This window comes from Schistocerca gregaria, chromosome 10 (assembly GCF_023897955.1).
Source record: "Schistocerca gregaria isolate iqSchGreg1 chromosome 10, iqSchGreg1.2, whole genome shotgun sequence".
Classification (NCBI taxonomy): Eukaryota; Metazoa; Arthropoda; class Insecta; order Orthoptera; family Acrididae; genus Schistocerca; species Schistocerca gregaria.
The window spans coordinates 198,532,799-198,558,253 of NC_064929.1; the positions used below are offsets into that span (position 1 = coordinate 198,532,799).

Here is a 25,455-nt window from a genome sequence, read left to right on the forward strand (position 1 = left end):
TTAGAATCTATACTTTCGTAGTATGAATACAAAAATATGCAGCGTATTGTATTTGGAAAATACGCAGCGTAAATGTTGCTGCACATTACAGATCTTCACCACAGAGATTTTTCATTCTCTGAAATTACACGCTGGTGTATAAAACCTTCACCATTAAAAGAATTGGTATTTTTAAAGCTAAAAAAAGAGAGAATATTTACACTTACCATGGAAAAAGTGTATTTTTCACCTTGGAAGAAGTGTTTTTTTCACATTGAGGAAAGTGCGTTTTTAACGGGGAAATTCAGGATTATTATTATTTTTATTATTATTATTCCCCCCCCCCTCCTTGTCTGCATATACGCCTTTTAGTTTAAAAGTGAGACATGTCCTGGATTCTTCCTATGGACTATATCCGCATATAGTTTTGACCTTTTTGTCTTTCATATAGAACCCCCATGTCTGTGGCTGTAGAGTGATATGCCATTTCATAGAAATATTGGTTGTCATATTGATCTTTCCATGCTGCTGTGTGTGTCATGATTAGCAGACAAATGAAAGCATATAACAAAGTTTTGTGTTATTATTTAATAAGTCCATTGTGGCAAAATTGATTGAAATTTTATTATTATTATTTTTTTAAACAATAGCCTCTTGCAGGAAAAAACAATCACTATGTAAGTGTATACCCCATCCAAAATGCATTTTATAATTTAATTTCATACAGTTCATATAATGTAGTTCTAGTTTCACACATTGCCAACATTAAATGAGTAGGGTGGAATTTCTGATACTTACTTTCACTTATCACCAGTGCTGAAGACTCTTCGCTTTGTTGGCTGTCTCATCCCAGAAATTATTTTCATTAGGAACTAAAAGTAAATGACCTCTCTGGTGTAAAAGTAGGTGAGCATGAATGAACAGTGTATGTTGATGTTCAGTTTGTATTCACAGGCCCTCATTTGTGGTAGAGATGACTATCTTATCTCTCAGCAGACCATCAAAGTAGTTCACTCACCTCTGTGCTTTGGCCCTCACATCACTTGAAAGAAATGTTCTCAATAGTATGTATATTACCTTGTTCTTTTCCATTCCGTCCAGTGGAAATACTTGTTCGTAGGTGTAAGTGAATGGTAGTGAACACAATCAAATTATTCTGTCAATTCACTTGTGTTCTCGTCGATTCCGTCTCGTATAAATGGTTTGGTTTACTGAATTGTTTTATGGTTATTCTGTAGGTTATGAGACTAGTAGTTCTGACTGGTTCTTTCTGCCATGTGCATTAAATAATTACCTAGTTTTGTAGGTGTCACATAAAATAACACATGCGCTTAGTCCGTAGATATTCAGACTACAGTGGGGACCTGAGTTGTGTCAACATCACCTAACGTGTTCCAGGCAAGTTTCCTGTCGCAGTTCCTGCAGTCGCCACAGTCTCCAGACGGTCAGGCTGCCACCTGCTTCCCACTGTCAGCGCCCTTGGGTCTTTCCCTCTCTTCATCTTGCCAGCAGCGCAGCCCTCCCCAGTCTCAACAGCAGTCGCGGCGCGTGAGAGTCCCATCGCCGTTGCACCCGCTGACGCCACCGGAGCTCGGGTCGCCACTGCAGTGGCGGCAGTCGCCTTCGCTGACTTCGTCGCAGTCGCGGAACTCTGGGGCTGGCAACTCCGGAGGTGGTCAGGTGTGCCTTGAGCGTGCGGCCCGCTTCCACAAGAATGCTGCCTGTAAGTTTGATCTGACAAAATAAAATTCTACCATACACTTTAGGGAAGAAATTTGTACTTGCCAGCCTGTGACAAAAAAAGAGGGAATCACCCCCAGGAGGAGAGGAAAAAACAAAATTAAACTTCATAAATTTACAGGGTATGTGATGTAACTTTAGTGATTGCAGTATTAAGTCAAATTTACAAATAAGTTTACCATACGAACCCAGTTGTCAGTATGATGAGGCACTGCTGTGGTCTTGATGTGTACACCGATTCAATTATGGATGGTGCCGCAAAACCATTGTAGCCCCTCTGGAGGCGAGAGGATGTGATGTTGGAGCTGGTCCCACATGTGTTCTATTGGGGACAGATCTGGGTATCTTTCTGGCCAGTGGAGTACCTAGTCTACACTGGCATGTGTGCATACAAACTGCCTCCACGATAAGTTTTTTTTTATGTTGGAAAAATGTCACATGAAGGGTAACACATTACAACTTCATTTTCAAGCTCCCCTTCCCCCAAATCCCAGACAGACCTGAAGTATGGGGGTTTAGGTTCGCACTTTTGTATTTGGTGATCCATCGGGAAGCAGCAGGTACAAAAAGCTGCTTTTAAAGGCTCTTTTTTGATATAATAACCTTTAGGTCAATGTTTAGTTAAAATTTTGTGTATCAAATTTGTGGTTGTGGATATTTAGTCACTTCACAATCCATGCAACTGAAATCATTAATGTGCTTCCCATAAAAAGCAGTAGCTGTCAATAGTGATGGTCACTTCATCTTTCTTAAAGCGAATGTAGTAATGGGCGGGGGGGGGGGGGGGGGGGGGGAGATGAGAGAGTTGGTATTAAAGGATCTGCTGTCTTCAGTCCATAGACTTGCTTGACTAGGCTCTCCTGGTTTATCCTGTGCAGATCTCTTTGTAACTACTGCAGTCGTTTACTTTCACATGTTCTTGTTGACATAATTATACATTTTTCTTCCTCGTAGTAACATTTTTCTTCCTGGTAGTAGGAATTAGCCAGAAATTCTGTGTGAAAGTTTGTTTCCTCAGGTTAATTTTCCTTAGATTTACTTTTGTCATTGACATTTGTTTTTTACCAAATAGATACACACACATCTGCTATTTTGTGTGTGCACACTGGTAAAACTGTCCATTCTGTTCAACTTATCTTCAAAGTCCTTATATGCCTGTGACAAAATGACAATGTCATGGTAAACCTTATAAAGTTTCTTTTTATTTTCACTGAACTTCCAGTTCCCGTCCAAAATTATTCCTAGGTCTCCTTTACTACTTGCTCATTGTACAGATTAAATACGATAAGAGACAGGCTACAACTGTCTCTCACTACCTTCTTGTAGACTGCTTCTCCTTCATACTCTTCTGCTTGTAGAACAGCAATCGGGTTTCTGTAAACTTTCTCAGTAGTCCTGTGTTCATTTCATTTTATTTCTGGTAGCTCCCAAAGAATGTACAGTATACAAAAAGGGAATGGTTTTTGGTTCTCCTAGAACGCCCTTCTGCTGTGAAACAGCTTTCCCAAAATTTTCTTAGAGCTGTGGTGTGGTGGCTGTTGGTCAATTCAGGTATATATTATTTTGACAGAAATTGACCATGTTGAAACATGGAGCTATAATATTTGTTTATTTGTCCAAGAATCATTTTAGTACATTGTTAGTACATGTGATAAATAACAGTGGTAAACCTACTTAATTTACAGTAATGTAGTCATTTTGACTACATTGCTCCTGTAATCAAAATGCATAATAATATAGGTTAGTGTACTAGGTTGCCTCTGTATGTGGTAATAGCAGATACGTGAGATGACATAAGCATGACGTGAACTGTATTATGAAATGACAATTGGTAAACTTCGGTAAATGAGGTATACTTATTACAATGTTCGATAAGTTCAGGAAAAGAATAGAAGCAGTGGAACTGTGAGGTTTATAACTGAAACAATAGCCACCCACAAGTATGATTATTTGGATCAAACTGTGACTGGTTTGATATTTTTACAAACCCATCTTCAGATGATTGTTAGACACTTTGTTGTTGTTGATTTTATTATTATTATTATTATTTTTATTTTTATTTTTTGCTTGGGCCTCATTTTGTATATGTTTTTGGTTTATTGCACTAGGCTACATGACACATTTTTTGTTCACTTTTTCGTTAAGATTATTCTTCCAGTACCTGGCAGCTGCCTGTGTGGAAAAATGTCCTCATCATTCAACGAATTTGTGGTTGTGAAGCAGATGCTCTTTATGTACATTTCTTTGAGAAAAGAGATCTAAATATGATATCGTATTTTGTGGAACTACGTCAGAAACATTAAGATATAAACCCTTTGTGCCCCTCCCTGTTTTCAATAAATTTAGTCTGTCCAAAGAGTGAAAGAAAATGTAATCTGGACTCTGCTTCAGACCATAGAAAATGACCTGATGGTTTTGTGGTAGTACAGTTAATGAGAATTTAACACAGTGTCTTTGTTTCTGTTTCTTAGCTCTGGTTGATGCCACCTGCACATGGAGTGGAACATTACCACCACGATCTGTCAAGTCTGGTGCCTATTCGTGTAAGGTAAAAGAAAGCTTTATGATCATACAACTGTAAATATGGTTACTGATGTATGTGCAACATTCCTTTCATATATCTTAATAGTTGTAATTGCATAAAGATAATTAACTACTTACTCTGCTCTTTCTTTCTCTGTCCCTGAAAATAATTTAAAGATGTGTGCCCAGTCCTTGTCTTCTAAGGAGAACAAGGATGAGGAGGACAAAAGATAAGGAAACTTGTGCCTCCACCTCCACACTCTGCACATACTACTGTGCCGAAGTTGGAGATCACTGTGGCCCCCTGAGACACCACATCTCCCTGGCCAATGTGACACAGAATCGTGTGTCAATGGATCTCCATTGTCCATTTCTCAGACTAAGACTAATGTGAAGCTGTATCTAATACTTGCCAAAATCGAAACTACTACTACAATCAATTCTTGCTTATGATATTTTCATATTTTCTGTGAAACTTTATATATATATATATATATATATATATATATATATATATATATATATATATATATATGACCCTTCCAGGATTTGAACACGTGATCTCTCTCTGCATTCGGATGCATTATCTGTGCTGAGTGTCTTCTACAGAGGAAATCTGTACTAAGTTTTGCCAAGAATAATTTTATTGTGTTTTGGGGCTTAGCTCAACTGGTAATCGACCATCTGGTTATAATATAGGGATCCGTATGCAAAAATTCTAAAATTCCGAAGTTCTGATTGAGTTTAATTATGATGCAAGTAGCAGGGAAAAGAATGTTAGTCACTGCACGTATCGCTGTTCTAAATAGGTGGAGCACAAATGCGACAAATTTCGCAAGGCATTCAGTATTGGCGTTCACAAAATTACTTTCAATTTTTACTTAAAAGTTGTAATTGTGTTTTCAATCACGAGATAGTTAAGCTGCTTGCTGAAATACTTAGGCTAATGCACCTGTATCACACACGCAGCCTCATCTTAACTCCTAGCCCGTGACGTCACCGGAGCATCAGCCAAGAACAGAGCATTTTCGATCATGCGACCAGGTTTTGCTATTTAATTACTTTAAAGTTTTAATTACATAAAATGACAAATATTTTGTGAGAATGTTGACTCTAAATGTTATTTAAATGTTATTATCATTCAGAGTAACAATAATTTGAACAATGTTGTAACACGGGAAAACAGCACATGGTAGAAATGTGGAGGGGCAGGATATTTTTGAAAGTGGAAATCACTATCAGTTTAAACTTGACATTGGTCATGATTGGCGTATGATGAGACCATTGAGCTCTCTCAATGGAGGAATATGGTCCATACGCTGTCCTGTTGGACAGAACACAGAACATGTTAACTTTCTGGGAATCCTGGATGTGTTAGAGTTGCATGGGGATTCTCAGCAGCATTCGCAACTGATAAGCAGTAGGTGAATTCTAACACACACAGTTATTTTTCTGCCTGGTTTACCACCGTTTCAGCAACTAAGGACAGTGGTGACCCTGTGGCATTTTCCAAACTTACCAGCACCATGTTAAAAAAGGTCAGTATGCAAAGGTGTACATTACTGAGGAAAGCAAAGATGCCTCAGTTTCTTCAGAGAACATGTGGAAAAACCTTTGCTGTTGGGATATATAACAATCTCTTAAGTTTTTCAATGTTGCTGTAAGGATATGACGTTCCAGATCTAACACCCTGTATGGTAGTCTCTCAATGTGCAGAAATGTTACGTAAGTAGTGACTGTGACAGGAGTTACTCAGTAGACAAAATGGACATAGGTTATTAACAGGCACAGCTAAAGTATTCCTGCATTATAATGAAAGAGATACACTCACTGCTGGAGCATCACATGTACTGATTGTAGTACACAAGTAAGTTAAAAAAAAAAGCACATTGGAATCATAAGTCTGAAAAGTGAGTGTGGGGGAACTGGATCCACATGACAGATCCAATAGACCCAAGTTGTCACAAAGTCTTCAGAATTTCTGAACGAAAATGTCGTCTTTAAGGTGTAATAACATTGATACTGTTAGCAGTCACTGTTGTAAAAGAGTTAAAGTTGGTAGTAGCTGAGGATATTAATAATCTTGTAAATACTACACTTGTTTGAGGAATGTGTTTGAACAATTTGATGTGTGACAGTGTAACCAGTTAAATTTGCCTGCAGGTATTCCTTGGAGGAGTTCCTTGGGACATGGGCGAGGCAGCCCTGGTGAATGAACTTCACCAGTTTGGCCAGATACGCATAGAGTGGCCAGGCAAAGAACAGTCTGCATCACAGCCAAAAGGCTACGTTTATGCCATTCTCGAGTCTGAAAGGAAGGTGAGCTGAAACTGTTGCTGTATTGTTCATTCTTGAATTGTAAGGACTTTTGAACTTTCAGTTGTTAATGGGGTATTTGGCAAATTCCTAGGATAAGTAATAAGTTACTAGGAAGAACTGGAGCGGTTTGTACAAGATATTTGATATATTAAAACCATACTATATTTCTGTTCAAGCCTGGAAGTTAGTTTGCTGTGAAGTTAGACGTAGACATTTCTTAAGACATGTCAGTAAGTCTTCGCCACAAAGCTTGTCCAAAGATCACAATAGGAAGAAACTGTGTGGGGTGGGGTGGGATCGGATCAGATAGGATGTGATGTGATGGGGTTTTATGGGATAGGATAGGATGAGATGAGATGGCAGGTGTAAAACATAGTCCTGAGAAAGCTGCAAGAGAAACTGTGAGTAAAATTGATGGATAAGTATTACAAACCAAAATTTAGATGTAGAAGTATACTGTACTAACTAATATGCTTGTGTTCAGTGTTCAGTCAAGACATGGAGCTTGTAATAAATTGATTCTAGGGTCTTCCAAGGATATTTACACTGAAATCATATTAAAGGGAAAATTCACTTGGGTAAATTTAAAATCTAACAGCCTAAAGAGCAAAGATGGTTTTTTCCATCTTTGTCTATCTGTAGTTTATAGGGTCTGGTTTCATGCAGGTATTTGCACTTGATACTTCAGCTGTTATTTAAAATGCTCTGAAGTGGATGTATCTATCCTAATTCTCTATAGATAGTTTCGCAATGTCAACATACACATGTGCTCTCTTCACAGCTATTGGAAGGTAACTTCTTAGTTTAGTTTAACCTGTAATATGTTGCTGATTGTATAAATACAGAAAAATGTCTTTATTTATTCCATGTGATCTGATAGTACACAGTGTGTTACAGATGTCAGAAAATATCAGTTAACATTGTTAACATATAGCATCCTAATGTATTATATTGCTAAGATTGGCTAAGTTTACTTCACTCCATTGCTCAGTGTTTTCAGTTTAACATAAATAGCAAGATTACTGTTCTAAGTATTCATTTATAGAGTAAAAACAGTCACACAACAAATATGACCTCACGGCTTTGCTAAATTTTTTGTTGTCTTCGATGGACGTAATACTAGTGGGAAGATTGTTGAACAGTTGGAGGCCCGTGTGGAAGCTTCCTTTTGACACAGTGTAACGTTTGTACATAAAACATGCAGATGTAAGTTTTTCCTTGTGTTTATTTATTTCATTATTTTTTATGACTCTGGAGTCAGTTGGCACTATGTGGTTAGAAAATTTTTTGTATTGAATATATAGAAAAGGCAGTGTAAGGACTTCCAACTTTCTGAAGATGGGTTTGCAGGAGTCTGGATTTGCTCCCAGTAATAATCCTCATTGCTCTCTTCTGGATTTTGAATGAGCTCAGGGCAGTTGGAGAATTTCCCCAGAATATCACACCATATTCTAGGTGGGCTTGTACGTAAGCATAAAACGCGCTGGTTATGGTTTCAGGCTAGCACATGATTCTAGTACACTCAATGCATAACAGCCAGTACTATTTCTGAGATTTACCTTTGCTGTATGTGTATTCCACTTCAGGTTATTTTGAACCCACAGACTCAGGAATTTGAGAACAGTGTCAGTATCTATTGGCTGGTTATTTACAATGGCAAGTGGCTGAGAGGAATTTGCATTTTGTGTTGCGTGAAGGTTCATGGAAAGTCACCTTTTTGGTGTTGATAGTTAATCTGTTGATTTTAGCCCAGTTGCTGAGTTGTTCAGGGATAAAGTTCACAGCTTTTTGCACAGCGTCTGTATTCTCCCCTTTGCTGAGTACCGTTGTCATCAGCCGATATTGTTTTGTGTGGATATAAATTCTCCCTCAAGTCATTAATATACATGAGGAAAAGTAGAGGTCCCAATACTGAGCCCTGTGGTGCACCTTGCTTTAGAGTTTTATTACTCGATAGGATTTCGGTTATTGAGTTGGTTTGTCTGTCAGTGTATTGCATGCTGATTCCGATTGGTTAGGAATGAAGCAATCCACTTGTTTGCAATTCCTCTGATACTATAGTGTTCTATTTTTTTCTAGCTATATTTTGTGGTCAACAGCATCAAAAGCCTTTGACAGATCAAGAAATATACCTGTTATGGGCTGTTTTTTATCTAACAGATCTAATAGCATATTTATACAATCGTATATTGTAGTTTCAGTAGATTTGTTGCGTCTGAACCCATGTTGAGCTAAACTTAGTAAATCCCTCTCTCTCGCTCTCCCTCTCTCTCGCTCTCCCTCTCTCTCGCTCTCCCTCTCTCTCGCTCTCCCTCTCTCTCGCTCTCCCTCTCTCTCGCTCTCCCTCTCTCTCGCTCTCCCTCTCTCTCGCTCTCCCTCTCTCTCGCTCTCCCTCTCTCTCGCTCTCCCTCTCTCTCGCTCTCCCTCTCTCTCGCTCTCCCTCTCTCTCGCTCTCCCTCTCTCTCGCTCTCCCTCTCTCTCGCTCTCCCTCTCTCTCGCTCTCCCTCTCTCTCGCTCTCCCTCTCTCTCGCTCTCCCTCTCTCTCGCTCTCCCTCTCTCTCGCTCTCCCTCTCTCTCGCTCTCCCTCTCTCTCGCTCTCCCTCTCTCTCGCTCTCCCTCTCTCTCGCTCTCCCTCTCTCTCGCTCTCCCTCTCTCTCGCTCTCCCTCTCTCTCGCTCTCCCTCTCTCTCGCTCTCCCTCTCTCTCGCTCTCCCTCTCTCTCGCTCTCCCTCTCTCTCGCTCTCCCTCTCCCTCTCTCTCGCTCTCCCTCTCTCTCGCTCTCCCTCTCCCTCGCTCTCGCTCTCCCTCTCTCTCGCTCTCCCTCTCCCTCTCTCTCGCTCTCCCTCTCTCTCGCTCTCCCTCTCCCTCTCTCTCGCTCTCCCTCTCTCTCGCTCTCCCTCTCTCTCGCTCTCCCTCTCTCTCGCTCTCCCTCTCTCTCGCTCTCCCTCTCTCTCGCTCTCCCTCTCTCTCGCTCTCCCTCTCTCTCGCTCTCCCTCTCTCTCGCTCTCCCTCTCTCTCGCTCTCCCTCTCTCTCGCTCTCCCTCTCTCTCGCTCTCCCTCTCTCTCGCTCTCCCTCTCTCTCGCTCTCCCTCTCTCTCGCTCTCCCTCTCTCTCGCTCTCCCTCTCTCTCGCTCTCCCTCTCTCTCGCTCTCCCTCTCTCTCGCTCTCCCTCTCTCTCGCTCTCCCTCTCTCTCGCTCTCCCTCTCTCTCGCTCTCCCTCTCTCTCGCTCTCCCTCTCTCTCGCTCTCCCTCTCTCTCGCTCTCCCTCTCTCTCGCTCTCCCTCTCTCTCGCTCTCCCTCTCTCTCGCTCTCCCTCTCTCTCGCTCTCCCTCTCTCTCGCTCTCCCTCTCTCTCGCTCTCCCTCTCTCTCGCTCTCCCTCTCTCTCGCTCTCCCTCTCTCTCGCTCTCCCTCTCTCTCGCTCTCCCTCTCTCTCGCTCTCCCTCTCTCTCGCTCTCCCTCTCTCTCGCTCTCCCTCTCTCTCGCTCTCCCTCTCTCTCGCTCTCCCTCTCTCTCGCTCTCCCTCTCTCTCGCTCTCCCTCTCTCTCGCTCTCCCTCTCTCTCGCTCTCCCTCTCTCTCGCTCTCCCTCTCTCTCGCTCTCCCTCTCTCTCGCTCTCCCTCTCTCTCGCTCTCCCTCTCTCTCGCTCTCCCTCTCTCTCGCTCTCGCTCTCTCTCGCTCTCGCTCTCTCTCGCTCTCGCTCTCTCTCGCTCTCGCTCTCTCTCGCTCTCGCTCTCTCTCGCTCTCGCTCTCTCTCGCTCTCGCTCTCTCTCGCTCTCGCTCTCTCTCGCTCTCGCTCTCTCTCGCTCTCGCTCTCTCTCGCTCTCGCTCTCTCTCGCTCTCGCTCTCTCTCGCTCTCTCTCGCTCTCGCTCTCGCTCTCTCTCGCTCTCGCTCTCTCTCGCTCTCGCTCTCTCTCGCTCTCGCTCTCTCTCGCTCTCGCTCTCTCTCGCTCTCGCTCTCTCTCGCTCTCGCTCTCTCTCGCTCTCGCTCTCTCTCGCTCTCTCTCGCTCTCGCTCTCTCTCGCTCTCGCTCTCTCTCGCTCTCGCTCTCTCTCGCTCTCGCTCGCTCTCGCTCTCGCTCTCGCTCTCGCTCTCGCTCTCGCTCTCTCTCGCTCTCGCTCTCGCTCTCGCTCTCGCTCTCTCTCGCTCTCGCTCTCGCTCTCGCTCGCGCTCGCTCTCGCTCTCGCTCGCTCTCGCTCTCTCTCGCTCTCTCGCTCTCGCTCGCTCTCGCTCTCGCTCTCTCTCGCTCTCGCTCTCTCGCTCGCTCTCGCTCTCGCTCTCTCTCTCGCTCTCCCTCCCTCGCTCTCGCTCTCTCTCTCGCTCTCCCTCCCTCGCTCTCGCTCTCTCTCTCGCTCTCCCTCCCTCGCTCTCGCTCTCTCTCTCGCTCTCCCTCCCTCGCTCTCGCTCTCTCTCTCGCTCTCCCTCCCTCGCTCTCGCTCTCTCTCTCGCTCTCCCTCCCTCGCTCTCGCTCTCTCTCTCGCTCTCCCTCCCTCGCTCTCGCTCTCTCTCTCGCTCTCCCTCCCTCGCTCTCGCTCTCTCTCTCGCTCTCCCTCCCTCGCTCTCGCTCTCTCTCTCGCTCTCCCTCCCTCGCTCTCGCTCTCTCTCTCGCTCTCCCTCTCTCTCTCGCTCTCCCTCCCTCGCTCCCTCCCTCGCTCTCCCTCTCTCTCTCGCTCTCCCTCCCTCGCTCCCTCCCTCGCTCTCCCTCTCTCTCTCGCTCTCCCTCCCTCGCTCCCTCCCTCGCTCTCCCTCTCTCTCTCGCTCTCCCTCCCTCGCTCCCTCCCTCGCTCTCCCTCTCTCTCTCGCTCTCCCTCCCTCGCTCCCTCCCTCGCTCTCCCTCTCCCTCTCGCTCCCTCCCTCGCTCTCCCTCCCTCGCTCCCTCCCTCGCTCTCCCTCTCGCATTTTTTCAAAAACTTTTTTGAAGACGGGAATTACTTTAGAAAGTTTCAGAGCTTCAGGGAAAGTACCTGCCTGGAAAGAACATTTACAGAGGTGAGTTGATGGTTCAGCAATTGTGTGTACCCAATTTTTCATGACAGCTGCTGGGATACCAACAATTACAGTTGAATATGAATTTCTTAAGTCTCTAAGGGCTTTTGCAACATCATTTTCAGTGACTTTGGTAATGAAAATTGACTCAGCACATGTGTGATACTTTGAGTTTGGTGGTTGGTAGTTTGTGTTAGGATGATTTCTGACCAATATTTCAGCTGTGCTCATAAGAATTTGTTGAGAGTTCACCACAACTTCGGGATTAGATAGAGATTCATTGTTGAGTTTGATTTCTATGTTCGTGTGTGTAGCTTTGATTTCCCCTATTTCCCTTTTTATAATATTCCACGTTGCTTTTAGTTTATTGCTGGATTTGTCAATGTACTCATCATTTTGCATCCATTTTGCCTGTCTTATCACTGTTTTTAGTATACATGTGTAGTTTTTATAGTATTCTGTTAGTTGGAGTCACCACTTTGTTTACATAACATGTGGAGTATGCTTTTATGTTTGCAAGAGATTTTTATAGCTGGTGTAATCCAAGTCTTGTTTCTCTTATTATTATTATTATTATTATTTATTCTTACTGGCTTTTTTGTGAAAAAGCCTCTTCAAAGTGGTGGCTCATTGTGTCAATAAATACGTTGAATTTCATGTTATCATTGGCTGTGTACATCTCTGTCCACTTTTCTTTACTAAGGAGAGCGTTTATCTTGTTAAAGTTATTTTGAGTGAAAAACCGTCATTAAGTTTTAGTTGGGACTGGGTTTGAGGTATCTCTGCTAACGTTTGATATAGAGCTGTCTTGGATGTGTGTGTTATTCTAGTGGCCTTATTTACAAGGCCATTCAGATTATAAGTATTTGCAATGTTTAATCACTCTCTCCCCGTTTCTTGTGAGTGAGAAAGTCTGTATTAAAGTCACCACTTGTAATTACATCCTATTTCCACTAACTTCTTTTGGATAGAAATAAGTCTGTTTGTATCAGAAAATCGTTAAAACTACTGGAGAGAGGGGGGGGGGGGCGATAAATGGTAGCTACAATTAGATTTAGATCTGTAAGCTTGATGGCTGCACATTCAAGGATCTTGTCTGTTCCTATTTCCTTTAGGGTAGGAAGTGGGCTATATTCAGTGTGTGTGTGTGTGTGTGTGTGTGTGTGTGTGTGTGTGTGTGTGTGTGTGTGTGTGTGTTTTTTTTCACTTTACTTCACGAAAGTGCCCCCCCCTCCGCCCCAAATCGTGCGGGGAGACACACACACACACACACACACACACACACACACACACACACACACACACACACACACACTTGACAGTTTTAAATAAAAAGATATGATTTAAAAAGGCATAAGCATGAAGAGTTTTTGATAATAGTGGGGGTTTGAGGTGGGAAGGAAGGGCTCAGACGTAAAGGAATTGTGGCCAAAACAGATACAGGGAGAAGATAATGAACACTTTATAATATTTGTAGAGAAATGAGTTAAGAGTAGTTGACAGTTCAAAATAAAAAAACGTGAAAATTAGAAGACGTAACTTGTTCTGGGGAGCACAATTTTACCGGATGATGGCAGAACCAAAGGGGGAAGAAACGGTAAATGCAGAAGGTAACAGGAGATGATTAACTAAACAAAGAGCACAAAATGGAAGAGTTTTTGTACTAATAGATCATAAAAAGTGAGCTACAAATGACAGAATTCAGTCAGTATAATTCTGTTGTCTTGTTATCATTATGGTAAGCAAATTTTTCCCATTTTTCTTTTCTTTTAAGTTCTTAATTAGTAAAGTGATCAGAGTGTGAGTATAGGAAAGAAACGTTAGGATTGATTGGTAAAACTTCCTTTGTCTTCTTCTCTTCACAGGTTAGAGAGCTCCTGAATGCTTGCACTCAAGAGTTGACGAGTGGTGGCAGCTGGTATTTCAAGATATCCTCAAAAAAGATGAAAGCCAAGGAAGTAAGTTGACGAATGCAATGATGATGATGATGATGTTGATGTTGTTGTTTGTTTGTTTGTGTGTGTGTGTGTGTGTGTGTGTGTGTGTGTGTGTGTGTGTGTGTGTGTGTGTGTGTGTGTCGTTTTTTTCTTTTTTTTTTTTAAAAAAAAGGGTTGGCTTTAATCAGGTTAGTTCTGAAAAATTGTGTGCACACACGCGTGCCTCTCTTATTATGCTACTCATCAGGAGCCACCGGCTTCGCCACATTGCAAGCACTGGTTCTCACCTGATCACTAAAGTTAAGCAATATTGGGCCCAGTCAGTACTTCGATTGGCATTAAGGTTTGGGGAGAGCAAATTACAGAAATTGAGTTAAATTGAGAAATGCTCTAGGGCATTTCACTATATGGCATCGTTGTTGTTGTTGTCGTTGTTGTTGTTGTTGTTGTTGTTGTTGTTGTTGTTACTTCCACCATCAATTTAGTTTGAAGCTAAAGGGATAAAATTGAAGACCTTGGCTGTAAACAATGGTAAGAGAAGTCTGTCAGAAACAAGAGTTCCTGCATCTAGAACATTGCAGGTGTGATATTCTTTCTTCGTGCTAGCTGATTGTCCCATGGTGAAATGAAAAATAGCAACTGTGCCACTAATTTCAAATTTTCACTAACAGCAGGATGTGAGCTTGTAAACAGGGGTTAGTGCCAAAACTACGGTTGCCAGTAGCAGTAATGTGTGTAGTGTTCATGCCACAGGAATGCTTTTCAGGTATGATTTATACAAATCTGAGGATGATGTGGATAATTAAAACACGGAGAAATGTTCCTGAGAATGCAAATGTGCTTTCAAAAGTGATAAAGGTGAGTAACTCTTTAAGGAAGTAAATAATGTTGTCCTTTACCATCGTTTACTAGATTTAACTGATAGTGCAATGTCAGAAATGTTAAGTGACTACCTATTTGAGGTCATTATGCGATTATTTCATAACTTGTTAATGCAAACCTTAGTATCGTAGATTGAAAAAATTCTGACCATTTAAATTTGTATTTTTGATAGTATTAACAGTACTGTTTAGTTACCTCACCCTGCAAAGAAACAGTGGTAGGTAAATAGTAACTCATTTTAAGCGCACTCAGTTTCCAAGTAAACCCATTGACACATTTTTAAGAATAATATTTTGAATACAATTAACAATTTCAAAAATATGTTGTTACTTCTAAAATATAAGAAAACAATGATTTGTCTGAATAAAAAAGTTAATAATTTGTGAGAATTTATTTGGAATGTTACCGTGCAGTGTCTCAAAATAGCCACCTTGTCACTTACCATTGCTCACAGCCGAGGTCTTCAATTTTATATTACTATCCATGAAATAAGTGCCGTTTGTGAATCCTAACATTATCATTTGGCCATAGCAACTTCGCTGCACTTTCCATTGCTTCTAAGCCTTCTTTCTTTCATTGCTGCTAAGTGGAGGCAATAATAGTGTTGGGGGAAGATTCTATAATTAATTTTGGAACCCTGCAGGGCATGGAAAGCATATTACTTAATGTGCTTCACATTGGGAAACTTAATGTATTTGCAATGGAATTACACACTTTTAATCCTGACCTTTCCAGTACACATAGTTCTCTTCCGTTTAATTTTTTAAGTGAAATGGCAGGATGGCTTCTCATATTTATTGAAGCATGTAATACCGTGTTCTTAAATCTACGTAGCTCGCGCGGATGACACTCGCCATCCACATGACTTTCCCGCTAAATTTTGTCTGACAGGGCAGGATTGAGATCGCGCCATTTTCAGTGCCTCTCCAGCAGTTAGCGCCAATCATTGTTGGCTTTCAGTTACGAAAGATACTTCACTTAGGAAACATTATTATAGTCCGGAGGGCACCAGTCATCCGCGCGAGCTCTGCTGCCACAATCTGCCACAATCTGCCACAATCTGCCACAATCTGCCACAATCTGCCACAATCTGCCACAATCTGCCACAATCTGCCACAATCTGCCACAATCTGCCACAATCTGCCACAATCTGCCACAATCTGCCACAATCTGCCACAATCTGCCACAATCTGCCACAATCTGCCACAATCTGCCACAATCTGCCACAATCTGCCACAATCTGCCACAATCTGCCACAATCTGCCACAATCTGCCACAATCTGCCACAATCTGCCACAATCTGCCACAATCTGCCACAATCTGCCACAATCTGCCACAATCTGCCACAATCTGCCACAATCTGCCACAATCTGCCACAATCTGAAACAAAGTAAGTCTGTATTACTTTATTGCTTTCCTAGATTCAATCGATCCTTCATGTGCGTAAATTTGGACTTACTGAAACTGACAGCAGTTACCTTCCATGTTACCTCGTACTCTCTTTATCTTTAAATTGTGGAATAAATGTCAAAAGCAAAAATACCTTGGACAGAGTTCAGTAGAGATTCTAATGTATGGTTAGAATGGTTCGATGAGCTGAGTGGTGGTGATGGTCACAGTGATAGCGCTGACTCAGACTGAGGACTGTGCTCATGAAAGCTGTCATGATTCAGAAACAGAACAAGTGCCAAAGAATGATGAATATGAGTCACAGGAAGTAGTAACTCAGAGAATGCATTTCTTTTAGGGAAAGGTGGAATAACTAAACAGAGGAAAAATAAAAATCCTCCCATTGTTAGCAGATCCTACCATTGTTAGCAGATCCTGTAATATTGACGCATTTGCCTGGACCAAAGAATCAAGCTCATGTAAAAAGACAAACAGGAATTCTGAATTTTTTCTTGGATTAAAACATAATAAACATCACCGCAACATGCACTAATATATCCATCACTGAAGTTCATGGTAACTTCTCTAGGGAAAGGGATGCTAAAGAAACAGATGTGATTGAGATCGGAGCTTATATGTGTGTGGATCTTAGGGATCTTCTAAGAAGAGTATATCGAAATTGTGGGATAACTGAAAGGAGAAACGGACTGGAATCGTGTTATTTATGCATGAGTGAAAACGAATTCAGGTTTCTGTTGATATGTCCTAGGTTTGATAATATCCACGATAGAGGTGTTCGCAGAGAGACTTAAAAGTTGACCCCTATCACAGAGGTGCTGGAACTATTCACAAACAATTGCCAAAAACATTTTTCACCTAGTGAATATCTTACTGTCGACGAACAGCTTTTGGCATGTAGAGGAAACTGCCCATTCCATTCAGGCAGTACATCTCTAGCAAACTAGCAAAGTATGGGTTAAAAGTGTTTGCATTGGTTGATGTAAAAACAGCTTACACTTTGAATTTAGAACCGTACATCGTCGAGCAACTAGAGGGACCCTCTAATGCCAGTAATTCAGCTAAAAAAATTGTTATTTAAATGGTCGAACTGTTTCAAATGTTTGACTATATTATACTGTGTACAAATATTAAATGTATTATAGTTATATTTAATTTAAAAAAATCATTAAATATGGCATAAAGACCGTTGAAACTATACAAATAGACTGCTTGCTTTGTGGATGACACCTGTTATCCGCGCGAGTGACCATGTCATGAATATTTGCACGAGTAACTGGAGGGTTAAATTAACATACACTTCCATAAAGTCATTTGTATGATATTATTTTTCAAAACAGGGAAAGTTGGGCTGGGGTGTGTACAGAATCTGCAGGATTCTTTTACACTAAATGTTAGGTACATGTTTGAGAACCTTTATACAACAATTTCCTGTAATTTATGCAGTATGGCTTTCTACTCACTTCACTGGTAGCTGGTCTTGCTGCACCACACTTTTACAGTCAGATTTTTGCCCCTCTTATTATGCTACTCGTATCGTGAGGTTAACTCCCTTACGCTATGGTGATGTACAAATAGGAGAAAGAGAATCTATGCTTTGTAACTTCGTTACTCTGTTGGAAATATAGGTTAGTTTCATTGTTTATGTTCATAGAATTAGTTGAAAAAGAAACCTGTGAAGTTATATTGTCCTCATAAAAACTAGATGCATTTCACAGATTATCGTGAAAAGAGTATTAACTGAGAGACAATTGGCGGTCATATACATGTTCTTGTCATGTGACATTTCTTTGATCTTTCGCAATGTTAAAACTGGTGTACAGTGTATTAATGCCACTGTTTGCCCTTGAAGTGACTTGATGTCCACCCTACTCTTGAATTTCTGCTGTAAAACTGTGACGTTGCAATTAGGTGCAGCATTCTCAACTGACATTTCAATGAAAGTGCAAAGTATTTTGTTTCAAACATATTCAGCCTGAACTGTTGAACATACACATTGTACAGAGGGGTCAGAATTCTTCAGAAAGTTTTACTACCTTTAACAGTCGAACTTCAACAGCCCCCATGCGGGTTCGGGGGTTAGAATAGGCCCGCGGTATTCCTGCCTGTCGTAAGAGGTGACTAAAAGGAGTCCCTCCACCTCAAGGGGGTAGTTAGCGCCTGCATCCGGAGACGGACGGTTTCACGACCTATATTTGCGTTCATTTTGGTTTTTCAATTCTTCTGGTTTCTTCCTTCCATTGGTTGGTTCCATTTGTTTTTCTCCATCTCACTGTCTTATTTACTCTTCTCCTTGCCTCCTTCTCCTTGCCTCCTTCCCCTTCTCTGGTCTCCGCTTTGACGTTTGAGACAGTCTGTCCTTTCTTTTCCCTCTCTTTTTCTTTTCCCTCTCTTTTTCTTTTCCCTCTCTCTTTTTCCTTTTCCCTCTCTCTTTTTCCTTTTCCCTCTCTCTTTTTCCTTTTCCCTCTCTCTTTTTCCTTTTCCCTCTCTCTTTTTCCTTTTCCCTCTCTTTTTTTCCTTTTCCCTCTCTTTTTTTCCTTTTCCCTCTCTTTTTTTCCTTTTCCCTCTCTTTTTTTCCTTTTCCCTCTCTTTTTTTCCTTTTCCCTCTCTTTTTTTCCTTTTCCCTCTCTTTTTTTCCTTTTCCCTCTCTTTTTTTCCTTTTCCCTCTCTTTTTTTCCTTTTCCCTCTCTTTTTTTTCCTTTTCCCTCTCTTTTTTTTCCTTTTCCCTCTCTTTTTTTCCTTTTCCCTCTCTTTTTTTCCTTTTCCCTCTCTTTTTTTCCTTTTCCCTCTCTTTTTTTCCTTTTCCCTCTCTTTTTTTCCTTTTCCCTCTCTTTTTTTCCTTTTCCCTCTCTTTTTTTCCTTTTCCCTCTCTTTTTTTCCTTTTCCCTCTCTTTTTTTCCTTTTCCCTCTCTTTTTTTCCTTTTCCCTCTCTTTTTTTCCTTTTCCCTCTCTTTTTTTCCTTTTCCCTCTCTTTTTTTCCTTTTCCCTCTCTTTTTTTCCTTTTCCCTCTCTTTTTTTCCTTTTCCCTCTCTTTTTTTCCTTTTCCCTCTCTTTTTTTCCTTTTCCCTCTCTTTTTTTCCTTTTCCCTCTCTTTTTTTCCTTTTCCCTCTCTTTTTTTCCTTTTCCCTCTCTTTTTTTCCTTTTCCCTCTCTTTTTTTCCTTTTCCCTCTCTTTTTTTCCTTTTCCCTCTCTTTTTTTCCTTTTCCCTCTCTCCTTTCCCCTTTTCCTTTTCCCTCTCTCCTTTCCCCTTTTCCTTTTCCCTCTCTCCTTTCCCCTTTTCCTTTTCCCTCTCTCCTTTCTCCTTTTCCTTTTCCCTCTCTCCTTTCTCCTTTTCCTTTTCCCTCTCTCCTTTCTCCTTTTCCTTTTCCCTCTCTCCTTTCTCCTTTTCCTTTTCCCTCTCTCCTTTCTCCTTTTCCTTTTCCCTCTCTCCTTTCTCCTTTTCCTTTTCCCTCTCTCCTTTCTCCTTTTCCTTTTCCCTCTCTCCTTTCTCCTTTTCCTTTTCCCTCTCTCCTTTCTCCTTTTCCTTTTCCCTCTCTCCTTTCTCCTTTTCCTTTTCCCTCTCTCCTTTCTCCTTTTCCTTTTCCCTCTCTCCTTTCTCCTTTCTCCTTTTCCTTTTCCCTCTCTCCTTTCTCCTTTCTCCTTTTCCTTTTCCCTCTCTCCTTTCTCCTTTCTCCTTTTCCTTTTCCCTCTCTCCTTTCTCCTTTCTCCTTTTCCTTTTCCCTCTCTCCTTTCTCCTTTCTCCTTTTCCTTTTCCCTCTCTCCTTTCTCCTTTTTCCTTTTCCCTCTCTCCTTTCTCCTTTTTCCTTTTCCCTCTCTCCTTTCTCCTTTTTCCTTTTCCCTCTCTCCTCCTTTTCCTTTTCCCTCTCTCCTTTCTCCTTTTCCTTTTCCCTCTCTCCTTTCTCCTTTTCCTTTTCCCTCTCTCCTTTCTCCTTTTCCTTTTCCCTCTCTCCTTTCTCCTTTTCCTTTTTCCCTCTCTCCTTTCTCCTTTTCCTTTTTCCCTCTCTCCTTTCTCCTTTTCCTTTTTCCCTCTCTCCTTTCTCCTTTTCCTTTTTCCCTCTCTCCTTTCTCCTTTTTCCTTTTTCCCTCTCTCCTTTCTCCTTTTTCCTTTTTCCCTCTCTCCTTTCTCCTTTTTCCTTTTTCCCTCTCTCCTTTCTCCTTTTTCCTTTTTCCCTCTCTCCTTTCTCCTTTTTCCTTTTTCCCTCTCTCCTTTCTCCTTTTTCCTTTTTCCCTCTCTCCTTTCTCCTTTTTCCTTTTTCTCTCTCTCCTTTCTCCTTTTTCCTTTTTCTCTCTCTCCTTTCTCCTTTTTCCTTTTTCTCTCTCTCCTTTCTCCTTTTTCCTTTTTCTCTCTCTCCTTTCTCCTTTTTCCTTTTTCTCTCTCTCCTTTCTCCTTTTTCCTTTTTCTCTCTCCTTTTCCTTTTCCTCTTCTTCCTTCCTCCCTGTGAGTGCCTGAAGGCCGACCCACGCGTTCATACGCGTATCCGGTGACGGGGTAACGCATAATTCCCCGCCCTGGGTAGACAAGTAACGCACGCACGTACCCCCTGGTAAAGGCCAGGCCCAGGGAGTGGTGATTGCCTGAGCTGACACCTACCGACCATGCCTATTGGTCCCTCCGTCCCTTTCTCGGGTGGTGTGACCTGATGTGTGAACAATCACCTAAGGCGGGAGTGCCCTCTGAGAGGGTCCCCACAAGGAAGGAGCGTGCCATCGGAGATGCTTGCAATCGTGGGGGATTCCCCCGCAATGGATTTCTCTTCTTCTCTCTCGACTTCTGCCCACAAACGGAAACTTGACCAGCCACCAGTGACAAAAGTACTACCGCCTGCCCCACAGTTCCTCGTAGTTTCTCGATCTGAGGACGGAAATGATTTTTCCTCTGTCAACCTTTTTGTTATCCAGAAGGGCGTAGATGCCATAGCCGGATCTGTCAAGTCTTGTACCAGGTTGCGTAATGGTACCTTGTTACTAGAAACTGAGAGCGCCTTTCAGGCACAAAAACTGCTTCGGGCCACACTCTTGTACACGTTTCCTGTCTGGGTGGAGGCTCACCGCACTTTGAATTCGTCTCGTAGTGTGGTATATACTAAATCACTCGACAGATTGACTGACGAGGAGATAGTCTTTCCTCGCTGAGCAGGGCGTGACGGCTCTCCATAGGGTCATGAAAAAGGTCAACAATGTCCTTGTACCGACCAGGACACTTTTCTTGACTTCTGATTGTGTTCAGCTGCCGTCGCGCATCAGAGCGGGCTACGAGGTTATTTCTGTTCTCCCCCTATGTCCCGACACCTACGCGCTGCTATTAGTGTCAGCGTTTTAATCACACTCGCCAGTCTTGTTCCAATGCGGCTACATGTGTGACTTGTGGCAGGTATTCCGGCTCATGGAGGGGTTATGTTGCTGGTCCGGGATGATACCTACTATGATCCCATCACATTGCACACCGGGCTGCAGGCAGTTCCCGTCCGAATTAGTCTCGGTACTTTTACATTTTACATTTGTACCGTTTACACTCCATTGTCGTCTGCTGTTACCAGGGCAGACATGATGGAAATTATTGCTCAGCTACCTGCACCATTTTTGTTAACTGGAGACTTCAATGCTTACCATCCTCTTCGGGGCTCTCCAGCATCCTGTCCGAGGAGCTCCCTGTTAGCAGAAGTTTTCAACCAGCTAAATCTTGTCTGCCTCAATACTGGCGCCCCCTACTTTCCTTTCACACACATCTCACACCTATTCCCATTTAGACCTCTCTGTATGTACTACCCAACTTGCACGCCGGTTTGAGTGGTATGCGCTTTCTGATACATATTAGAGCGACCGCTTCCCGTGTGTTATCCATCTCCTGCATTATACCCCCTCTCGATGCTCAACTAGTGGGAACATCTCCAAAGCAGACTGGGGGCTCTTCTCTTCCAGGGCAACTTTTCAGGATCACACCTTCACAAGCTGCGATAGTCAGGCCGCACACCTCACGGAAGTCATTCTCACTGCTGCTGAATATTCCATCCCTCACACTACCTCTTCTCCACGCCGCGTACCGGTCCCCTGGTGGACCGCAGCATGTAGAGACGCCTTACGTGCTCGTTGACGTGCTTTACGCACCTTTAAACGCCACCCAGTGGCGAATTGTATCAATTATAAAAGATTACGTGCGCAGTGTCAACGTATTTTTAAAGAAAGCCAGCTGGGCTGCTTTCACAAGCACCTTCAACAGTTTTACTCCTTCTGTTGTCTGCGGTAGCCTGCGCCGGCTATCTGGCACTAAGGTCCACTCACCAGTTTCTGGCTTGACGGTCGCGAATGAAGTCCTTGTGGCCCCTGAGGATGTCTCCAATGCCTTTGGCCGCTTTTTTGCAGAGGTTTCGAGCTCCACTCGTTACCCCCCTGCCTTCCTCCCCCGAAAACAGGCAGAGGAGGCTAGGCCACCTAATTTCCACTCCTCAAATTCTGAAAACTACAATGCCCCATTCACCATGCGGGAACTCGAAACTGCACTTGCCCGGTCACGGTCCTCCGCTCCGGAGCCTGATTCTATTCATATTCAGATGCTGAAGAACCTTTCTCTTGCGGGTAAAGGTTTCCTTCTTCGAACTTAACAATCGCATCTGGATTGAGGGACATGTTCCCGCATGCTGGCGCGAGTCTATTGTTGTACCGATTCCTAAGCCGGGGAAGGACAAGCACTTGCCTTCCAGTTATTGACCCATCTCGCTTACCAGCTGTGTCTGTAAGGTGATGGAGCAAATGGTTAGTCTAGTTTGGTTTGGCTGCTCGAATCTCGACGCCTACTTACCAATGTACAATGTGGATTTCATAGGCGCCGCTCTGCTGTTGACAATCTGGTTACCCTGTCGACCTTCATTATGAATAACATCTTGCGGAAGCGCCTGACCGCGGCTGTGTTCTTTGATTTGGAGAAGGCTTACGACACCTGTTGGAGGGCAGGCATTCTCCGCACCATGCATACAAGGGGCTTTCCCGGTCGTCTCCCTCTTTAATTCGTTCCTTTTTAATGGACCGACAGTTCAGGGTACGAGTGGGTTCTGTCCTGTCAGACACCTTTCGCCAGGAAAATGGGATGCCACAGGGCTCCGTTTTGAGTGTCGCTCTCTTCGCCATAGCGATCAATCCAATAATGGATTGCCTCCCAGATGATGTATCAGGCTCCTTTTTCGTGGACGATTTTACCATCTATTGCAGCGCGCAGCGTACATGTTTCCTGGAGCATTGTCTTCAGCGTTCTCTGTACCGTCTTTACTCCTGGAGTGTCGCCAATGGCTTCAGTTTTTCTGCCGATAAGACGGTCTGTATTAACTTCTGGTGCTACAAAGATTTTCTCCCACCGTCCTCACGACTTGGTACCGTTGCTCTCCCATTCGTGGCGACTACAAAATTTTTAGGTCTTACATTTGACAGGAAACTTAGCTGGTCTCCACATGTCATATTTGGCTGCCCGTTGTACCCGTTCTCTAAATGTCCTCCGTGTTCTCAGTGGTATGTCGTGGGGAGCGGATCGAACCGTCCTACTTCGCCTATATCGGTCGATCGTTCGCTCAAAGCTGGATTATGGGTGCTTTGTATACTCCTCTGCACGGCCGTCCATCTTACGCCGCCTCAACTCCATACAACATCGGGGTTTACGGCTTGCGGTCGGAGCATTTTATATTAGTCCCGTTGAGAGTCTTCATGCTGAAGCCGGTAAATTGCCACTCATCTACCGGCGCGATATACTGCTTTGTCGTTACACCTGTCGGCTTCTGTCAATGCCTGACCACCCATTGTATCGTTCCTTTTTTGACAACTCTCTCGACCGTCAATACGGGTTGTATGTCTCTGCCCTGCTACCCCTGCAGTTCGCTTTAGTCGCCTCCATAAACGCCTTGATTTTTCACTCCCTGCAACCGTTACAGTGGGCGAGAGCCACAAGCGACCTTGGCTCGCGTTCACCTTGACCTCAGCTCGCTCCCGAAGGAGGTGACCCCCGGTTCAGTATACCATTACCGTTTTGTCGAACTTCGTTCGAAGCTCATTAATATGATCTTCATTTATACCGATGGCTCTAAGACCAATGACGGGGTCGGGTTTTCTTTTATTGTCGGGGCACAAAGTCTCAAATACCGGCTACATGGCCATTGTTCGGTCTTCACAGCTGAGCTCTTTGCCCTCTACCACGCTTTTCTTTACGTCTGCCGCCACCGGCATTCTGCTTATGTCATCTGCTCAGATTCTCTGAGCGCCATCCAGATCCTCAGTGATCCGTATCCGTTTCACCCTTTCGTGCACCGGATCCAACGCTCTCTTCAGCAGCTTGTGGACGACGGGTCTCCAGTTAGCTTTATGTGGGTTCCTGGCCATGTCGGTGTCCCTGGGAACGAAGCTGCAGATGCCGCGGCCAAGGCTACGGTCGTCCAGCCTCGGGACGGCTTCTTGTTGTGTCCCTTCATCAGATTGTAGCACGGTCATTTGTCGGCGCATTTTATCGCTGTGGCATGCCGATTGGTCTGCACTTAGGGACAACAAGCTCCGGGCCTTGAAACCTCTTCCCGCAGCTTGGACGTCCTCCTCACATCCTTCTCGGTGGGAGGAGGTCGTTTTGGCCCGGCTACGAATTGGACACTGCCAGTTCAGCCATCGCCATCTGCTAACGGCAGTGCCGGCGCCGTTCTGTCCATGTGGTCAGTTGCTGATGGTTCGCCGCATTTTAACGTCCTGTCCCGATTTTCCTACGTTGCGTCTTGATCTTGGCCTGCCGTGTACTCTGAATGCCATTTTAGCGGATGACCCAGGAGCAGCTGCTAGGGTTCTTCGTTTTATCAACTTGACAAACCTGTCTAAGGACACTTGATTATGCTGGTTTTTTTTAATTCTATGCCTGTTAATACATCTTTTATAGTGTTGTCCCTTATAGTTCCTTTTTTAAGCTTGTGCCTCGCGGTACATTCCTAAATTAGTCAGGGCGCTAATGACCATTGTAGTTGTGCGCTCTATATAAAAAAAAAACACCTTCAACAGTCGAACTGCACGTTGCCATATTCAGGTAGCCACGCATGTGCTCAGCAGGAGGAACATCTCCGAGTAGAGAAACATGCAATGAAGTAACCGTGCCTTTTCAGCATGCTCACAATGCCTAGCACAGTTTTCTTTGCTGTGCACATGACTGATGACACAATGTTTCATAATGGTAAATACATTCACTGCAAAAAAGTTTCCTGAAGACTGAAATGTTTCGTGTGCTGTCATACCAGTGTAGAAAGTACAAGATAACAATTAGTGACCTATATGAAATAAAATAACGATAACTTCCGAATGATTTGCGCTAAGATGTTCAAATTGACTGGTTGGATGTGGGGGCATGATGGGAATCAGTATTTGCTGTATGGTTTGGTTTAGTGGCAAAGGCCACTTACATTTGGATGGGTTCATCAGTGAGCAAAACTGGCACATTTGGTGGGATTCAGAATCAGCATTTTGCAAACGAGAAGTCCTTTCACTCTCAACGGGTGATGGTGTGGTGTACAGTGTCCATCACAGAATAATCGGTGTGATATTCCTTGATGGCATGGCAATTACCGAATGGTACATGGAGGTTTTGGAAGTGATTTCATCCCCATTATCCAAAGTGACCCTGATTTCGACAATATGTGGTTTGTGCAAGATGGAAATCAACCCCATTGAAGCAGGAG

General features: G+C 43.4%; 1 protein-coding gene across 1 annotated transcript in view; it reads left to right on the forward strand.

Annotated features, from left to right (window-relative positions):
* Positions 1–25,455, forward strand: part of LOC126293616 (uncharacterized) — a gene marked incomplete in the record, with an annotated part of 370,783 nt that overhangs the window by 310,841 nt on the left and 34,487 nt on the right. Inside the window, 4 exon segments of the mRNA XM_049986896.1 lie at positions 1,378–1,702; positions 4,191–4,267; positions 6,406–6,561; positions 13,409–13,501. Of these exon segments, the coding sequence (XP_049842853.1) occupies positions 1,378–1,702; positions 4,191–4,267; positions 6,406–6,561; positions 13,409–13,501 (651 nt within the window).